Source organism: Zingiber officinale, chromosome 2B (genome assembly GCF_018446385.1).
Source record: "Zingiber officinale cultivar Zhangliang chromosome 2B, Zo_v1.1, whole genome shotgun sequence".
Taxonomy (NCBI): Eukaryota; Viridiplantae; Streptophyta; class Magnoliopsida; order Zingiberales; family Zingiberaceae; genus Zingiber; species Zingiber officinale.
This window is the reverse complement of record NC_055989.1, coordinates 90,179,090-90,186,919: the sequence shown is the minus strand read 5'-3', so window position 1 is coordinate 90,186,919 and position 7,830 is coordinate 90,179,090. Positions and strand designations below refer to the sequence as shown.

At 33.0% G+C, this 7,830-nt stretch overlaps 1 protein-coding gene across 1 annotated transcript; it reads right to left on the bottom strand.

Annotated features, from left to right (window-relative positions):
• Nucleotides 1-1,361: 1,361 nt before the first annotated feature.
• Nucleotides 1,362-5,484, bottom strand: LOC122046307 (calreticulin-like). The gene is made up of 14 exons (XM_042606925.1): nt 5,356-5,484; nt 4,533-4,640; nt 4,253-4,445; nt 3,898-4,156; nt 3,763-3,819; nt 3,193-3,240; nt 3,019-3,105; nt 2,881-2,938; nt 2,725-2,792; nt 2,535-2,630; nt 2,396-2,443; nt 1,870-1,899; nt 1,715-1,780; nt 1,362-1,590 (listed from the first exon to the last, which is right to left on the bottom strand). The coding sequence occupies exons 1-14, from the start codon at nt 5,456-5,458 to the stop codon at nt 1,579-1,581; spliced, it is 1,233 nt and encodes a 410-aa protein (XP_042462859.1). The 5' UTR covers nt 5,459-5,484; the 3' UTR covers nt 1,362-1,578.
• Nucleotides 5,485-7,830: the final 2,346 nt, after the last annotated feature.

Below are 7,830 nucleotides of genomic sequence, written 5' to 3'. Positions count from 1 at the left end.
TGTTTTCCAAGTACTGAGCAAAAGGAATTTAAATTTTCAGAACACTATGGTGTTTCTCTTCATAGATCAATGCCATAATAGTGATGATCTTCAGAAACCAACACTACTATAGTGAGAAAAACATAACACTATAGTATTGATCGTTGAAGAACAACATCATAGTAATGTTGATCTTTCGAAACCAATACCAGTGTCAATTAACATGCAACCATAACTTTATTTACAAGGCTCAGAACCAGGATTACCCACCACATAAACCTTCTCCATACTCATCGCGTTAATTTCATGACAAATTTTAAAAATCCAAATCCCCTAGATCCATCAGTGATTTTATCAAAACTTATTGAAGGATTTAATAAGCTCTAATTAGACTCATTCCTACTCCGTTAGATTTTTGTAATGTCCCTAAGTCCAAATATACCTTAAGTTATCAGCTTAGAGTCATTTTCAACGATGCTCAAAAGGTTTTTAAAGTTTCAACACCGTAGTAATTTTGTTCATGGAATAATAATACCATAGTGATGTTGATCCTTAGAAACTAACACCAAAGTAATTTTTAATTTTTAGTTATTTAATTTTAATTTTTTCTTTAAAAGTTTTAGCTATTAAAAAAGATTTATAAAATAATAATAAAAATATATTTTAATTTTATTAACATTCCTTTAATTTTATATATTTTTTATTAACCATCTTCTATATTTTTATTTTTAAAAATTTTTATTAAAAATTTAAATTTAAAAAAATATGAATAACTTTAAGACATGATCATGAGTTTAATGACATAATTTTTTTTAAAAAAAATAAGGTCATCAATAACTTTTATATAAATTATTTGATAAATAATTAAAATTTTATTTGTTTTATTTGGTTCGGTTTAAATAAAGAGGGGTAAAATCAAAACACATAACCTACGTTCAAAATAAATTGCCAAAAAAACATTATTTTTAATTTTTTAAGATCTCTTATTTTTATAAATTTCCAATGAAATCGTGATTTACTAAATATCGTCGACCTCAAAATTTTATTATAAAAAAATTTTAATTTTCAACATAGTTCATAAAAGACAAATAATAAGTAGAAATAATTATTCTAACTATATATGTTTTTGGCACCCCATGAAAATTTAGTATAAATCATGATCATTGAGATAGTTAATGAAGCTAACTGAGGTTATTTTTTTTTTTTATTTTTTTTTTTTATTTATTTATTTTTTTTTTGGTGTGGTTAGATGCTTTATAATTTATTCACCGTGCATACAAAATTTATATTTGACTTGGTAAACATAATTTTAAGTACGAAGAAAGGTCAACTCGACAGATTAACGTCCAGTGCAAAAACTGCAACGTTTTCAGAAGCCATGGTTGACGTTCAATGCATCACATTTCATTGAGAGAAATTACGGCGACAATAATAAAAATTCTTGCCAATTACTTGAAGTTCAATGCATCTAACATTTCATGCCTAGCTCAAATACAGCAAGAGAAATCCCCAAGGGCACTAAAAGTTGACTGACTAAATAAGATCGATTAAGAGAACTCCAGAAACTGTGCATGAGCTAACTTGCAACAACCTCGACATCTAAAGCTCATCCTGAAACAATCAAATGAACAAATTGTTAGCGTCAATGAGAATATTTAAGAAATAAAATGACTACAATTCTGTAACAGTTGATGGAATTATTATCAAACAGGCATTAGGATAAAGAGAATGTTACATGAGCAGTCTCCTTTTCCTTTTCTTCCGCATCTGAATCAGACTCTGCATCATCTTCATCTTTATCCTGTTTATTTCAAGGATATCGTCAAGTGACATAAAAAATAATTGTGGAGAAGATACGAGAATGGAGGAAAAAGTGAATTTGAATCTTACTTCTATATCTGACTCATCATCTTTAGATTCCTGCCAAAACACAATCGTTGGTTAGGAATAATACATATTGCCTAGCAAGTAATAAAATATAGTCAAGAAAAATGACAAACTTGAGTCTCAACTATTTCAGACCGACTACATGGATGGTTTACCAAGCATTAAACTATTATGTAAGATGAGATGACTTGTAATAGAAAGGTAGAATAATATAAATACACACCCTATAAAATTTAAACAAAATCATAATCACAAAAAAATAAGAGATCCTTGTAAAGATGATTATAACAAATTTAGGTGTTTTAACAACGGGTCAATGAAATGGAATTTCTACAAAATCAGTAGGCATACCCCCCATCCTTTGCCCAAGAAAAACATTATTTATGGTAATAGGCTTCGATCTATTTTGCACTAGTATCACTTGCATGAATTAAAAGTGCAAAAGACTAGATGAATTATTCAAATATTTGATAATATTGTCTAAAGCTTCAAATTGGAAAGGTTGATGGTTAAGGATATCAAATAATACCTCCTCTTCCTTCTTTTTCTCAGCTTCATCAAATGCTGCTTTTTCAGCCTGCAAGAGAGATCCAAAAATAAAATTAGGGATTCTACTGCAAGGAAGCATGCCAAATAAGATCTTATAACAATTATTTTTTGGAACCCACAAGCTTATTTTTGCCCCATGTTTCTTCAGCAAATTTTTTGGCATATTCAGGATCATCAGAGACCAGAATGTTATCAAACAGAGTTCCAGATTTCACCTAATAAGCACATAGGCAAATAAGATATTCAGATTGACAAAAAAAAAAAAGGCAACTGGGAATTTGGGTCTATCGGACTGGGGAGTAAATCAACCTGCCATAATTCAATGCCTACATATCTCAAATTGGGATAGGCATAGATATCAGGGTCATCCTTGTAATCTGCATGAAGACAGATAGCAAATGAAATCAAATCACAAATGTGGACATACTCAAAACTTCCGAAGTGAAATATAAATATTATAAATACCAGGGTTATCAATCAATGGTGCCTCCCACTTCCCCTTGTAATTGGGATTCTTAATTTTCTATTAATAAGAAAAACAAACAAATTAGAATTTCATGTCCTTGTTCTAATGCAAATCTAACTAACCAGTCATATGTAAACCTTTTGCTTCCAGGGCCCCTTGTATTCAGGGTTGGGAATGGTCGGTGCTGTCCATTCACCATCCTCTTCTTCATTCCAATCTTCAGGCTGTAGATAAGCCAGTCATGTAACAAAAATAGAAAATATTGGCACAGGAAATAACACTCAGAAACAAAGAAACCTGACAAATTTTACCTTTTTAGCATCAGGATCAGTAATCTCCTTGAGAATATCATCGTACCCCTTCAATAACAAAGTTAAGATTGCTTATCATAGTTAAAGGTATAGATCAAGCTAAATAGAAGATGATCTTAAAACACACATGGAATGCAAGAAACAGATGCAGAAAATATAAGCTGTTGTGACATTACAAGTAATTTCTGGACTTCAATTTTGCAGTGGACTTGAATTTGTTGTACTTTATATGTTATTATACTCCAAGTACAAAATTTGAAACCTTAGTTTTGTAATTCCGTATCCTGTGTAACTTATATGTTCTCATTCAAAGTAAATCAAACCTTAGGTTTTCCGTTATACTAACAAGTTAACGATTTATGCCTTCCCTTGTTCCCTAATAACAATTCTTATTAATAACCAAACAACATATTGCAAACCTACTAGATAATCATATTACAGAAAAAGTAGAAAGACATTAGAAATCCCCAAAGCAAATTTCAAACTCTAATTCAGGGATTTGATCATGTTTGCCTACAACTGACAAAAAAAAGAAAGTGAAGCATGCCAACTGAGCAGAGTTTTATTTACCTCAGGTTTCTTGTCCTCTGGATCAGGGATGTACTGCTTGTCATCCCAATCTTCAGGCTGCAACATAACAGAACCAAATCAAATGAATGTTACACATACTAGAGAGCATATGGACAATTGGTAGATAGCACTCACCTTCTTGGCATCAGGGTCCGTGATTTGCTTCTTAGGAAGAATATCCCAATCATCATACAAGCTACCTGTTTGCCTCTCATTGTTATCAATAAGAATGCTGTATGTAGCATCAGGATGGACGATGAAAGTATACACATGAGTTAGTTGATCAGTCTTGCATGGAACTTCTTTCTTAATCAAGTGGTTTTTCCCATCACGTGAAAAGATGGCATGAACCTTTTTAGTGCTATGCAAACAGATGTCAGGTCCAAACATGATACTGCAAATTCCAGACGCAGAGGAGCAAGTTAGATTATCAACAAAAAAACATCATAATAAACTAGAGAACCAGTATACAGAGAATGATTAATAGTACCTGTAAGGAGTATCTCCACCAAATTTCTTCTGATCTACTTCACCACTAAGCAATTTAATGTAGCCACCACCACAGTCAAGTTTTTGTTCATGTTTTACTGAGAATTGGAATACTAATGTCTTGCCCTTGTTGTTAAACTCAGGGAACTCTGCTGAAATGGCATAGAATCTGTAGTCTTCAGAGGTTTGGATTCCTGCAGGCAGAAAAAACTGTTAGTCTGCAGCACTTTGAGCAGTACTTTATTAACAAAGAAAAATGAGATTTGCCAACATAGCAGTACCTTTATCTTCAGCATCGCCTGTCCAATTTCCAGAAGTGTAGATCCATTCTCCAGCCATGTTTTCATCCTTCTTCCAGTCAGATTTGACCCACCGATTCTCCCACCCATCTTGGATATGTATAAGTGAATAAAGAACTTATTGAAATGTGTGGATCTTCTAATTGCTTTTTCATAAGTAAACTAGACAACACAAATTTTGCTTCGGCAAATGGTACCATCAGAACCCAAAAGGAGGAAGAACCAAACGGTGACAAATACAGACAGTGCAAAGAGACCAAAAGGATTACTAAGAATAAGCATTACAAATTCAAACACTTCTCCTTCTGATAAGGAACTCAAGCAAACGTTCTAACATTGCATGCAAATGTCCACGTGATCTATCAAAATTTTGTCATAATTCTATTTCCAAACAATAAAAACGAGTACGACAATCCTATAAGATCCACAATGAAACAAAAACCTGCAATTTAAAATAACAGAAATCTCATAAAAGATAAATCTAGGAACTTCGCGACTAAACTAAAAGACTGAAAAAGGTCAACGCAATTTAAGAAACAACTATAATTCTATAATCTTCGCTCCAACTGCCTCACACATGGAAGTTGGAACAGAGTGAAACCAAGATACAGACAATCGAAACCATTATAGAACTTTCTACAAGAGGTTGATCCAAGCATCAGAAACGACCCAACTATTAAAAATTAGAAACAGGAAAAACTGAATGGGGAAAAAATTTCAAACCCTGCGAGGTAAGAAATGCGGATCGAGATCGAAGGATTACACTAGATCCCATATCGCCAATAGATCAGAGATGAGTGCATACCGTCAAATCGCTCCTCCAAGTAGATCTCGGCGGAGCAGATCGAAGCGACGGCGAGAACTGTCGCTAGGGCAGCGACCAGCAAACGACTTCTCAAGATCGCCATTCCTCGTGGACTCTACTCCTCCCGATCGAACAACTGGATATATATAGAGAGAAATTACGGGTTCTGGTAACTTCCTGGTAACTTTACTCCGCGAGCGGCTTACCAAATAAATCTTCTCTATGAACCACATGACCAATGAAATAGAGCCACGTGGAGAATCGACGTGTTGACCTTACATAGAGTACAACAACAGCTTATTAGGTAGGTTTTAAAGCCAAAATGCCGCCAATAGAATTCATCAAAAATAGGCATTTATTTATTTACATGATTACTAATTATTTCCTTCTGAATAATCTAGATATTTTTATATTATTATTATTATTATTTATGAAAGTTAGTTTTCCGAAAATAGATACATTATTATCTTTATCATTTAGTCCAAAATAATAATTGGTGGATGAAACTTAATTCATTTCTTTTTTTTTTTACATTATAATTAATTTAGTAAAACAAAGGAAGAAATAACTCAGAAAAGAAACTAATTTTTTTAAAAATAAATTGAGGATAACTTTCAAGTTGGATTCTTCACGATAAAAAATAAAAAAATAAAATAAAATCAAGATTAACATATCTAAAATAAATTTAAAAGTACTAATCCCTAATCAATTAGAGATTTTTTTTTTTTTTTGACAAATAAAATTTATTATAATTTCTATTAAATTAGTTTAATTTATTCATTTAGAATATTTATTTTTATATTTACAGTCGACTTTTATTCTCTGGTGAAGTTATTTCCTTTTCGCTTTACAATTTCGTCAGAAGTTCCTGGATGATTTGAAGGTTCAATTGGATGCTGCATCTATTGGTATCTGCGATGTAGTCTCTTAATTCAGTTTTGATAATACTTATCTTTATTTGTCATATTTTTTTAAAAAAATATTACTATTACTCCCATAATAAATAGAGAGATTCTGAAAGATTTAGGAAAATAAATAAAGACAGTTCGAATACAATAGAGATAATTTTTCTTAAAATAAACTTCTAAGATGAATGCCGTCTATTTCTGGAATTAGTCAGACTTGTAAAAAATTTTTGGGAGTTAGAGGGATGATTAACTCCAATCATTTCATCTTAGTTATTTGTTGTAGAGAAAAAACTTAAATCAATATTAACATCTTGAATTACTTGGTATTCATCTATTTAAGATGACTAATTCAAAGATCCACATAGTGCACATACTCCACTATGAAAATACTCATTCTCTAAAGTAAATCGGAAGTGAAGAAACCTCGTATATACTCACAATAAGAAAATATAATAAGAAAATAAATATACAATATAATAAATACCTTGTTTGATCTCTTGTAGCTTGTAGATGTCTTCATCATTGGAAAGTGTAGTAACACTTGTTTTCCAAGAGTTCGAGAATTGGCGAAGAGTGTGTGAGAGCAATCTAGCTTCAAACCTTCATGAAAACTCTTTTCTAGGGTTCACTTGACACCTCTAATCGATTAGATTTTTCCCTAATCCATTGTCACATCATCCGACCGTCCAACAACCTACAGAATTACTTCTTTTTTTTTAATCCTAATCGATTGATGAGTCATCTCAATCAATTCAGATAGCCTTAATAGATTACCCAATTAATTCCCAAACTCTTTATTCTCTTACAAAAGACCTTAATTGATTATCCCAATCGATTAGCATGGTTGATCCTGTTTGAAAGCAGGGGAGATCGTGTGTTGGCTATGGTGGTGTCGAGATGACTTTGATGTCAACCGTGCGAAGACTTTGAGCTGGAAGAAGATGGCGTCAAGCGATCCTGGAGCTAGGAGCTGTGGACCTACATACACCACAAATAGAGTCGATGGAAACGTTAGAGCAAGAACTGGGGAAGAGGTCCCTGATGTAAATACTCTGACACTTAAGTCAGAATAGTAGCCAAGCGAAAAATGGAAGACAATGAATAGTAGACCAATTGATAAATTGTGCTCGTGAGACCTTGCGTCCCCTTTTTTATACCACCTTCATAACCTCCGCAATTAATGAGGCGACAGAGAATATCTAGTATCAGAATATGTCATGTAGTGAAGGATGTACGGTAGCTTTTCCCTGGTTAGAAGAAGGTTCCGTTATATGTATATGTTAGGATAACAACATATTCCCTAACATGTTGTTACGATTCTGACAATGTTGTCTCCTAGAGAGAGTCTAGTCGGCTCTGGGTCAACCGGTTGTAAATTAGGGGGTTGACCGACTATATGTTGGGAGTTATGCTCATGAGAAGTGGGGAGTTAGGTCCCGTAAGTCCGATCGGCCTTTAAGCCGATCGGGTTTATGGCGGGGATTCAGCATCCACTCAGACAATATGTCCAGTCAAATTTTATGTTGGGGGTTCATCTTGCACTCGGTAGCTATACTTAAATATAGAG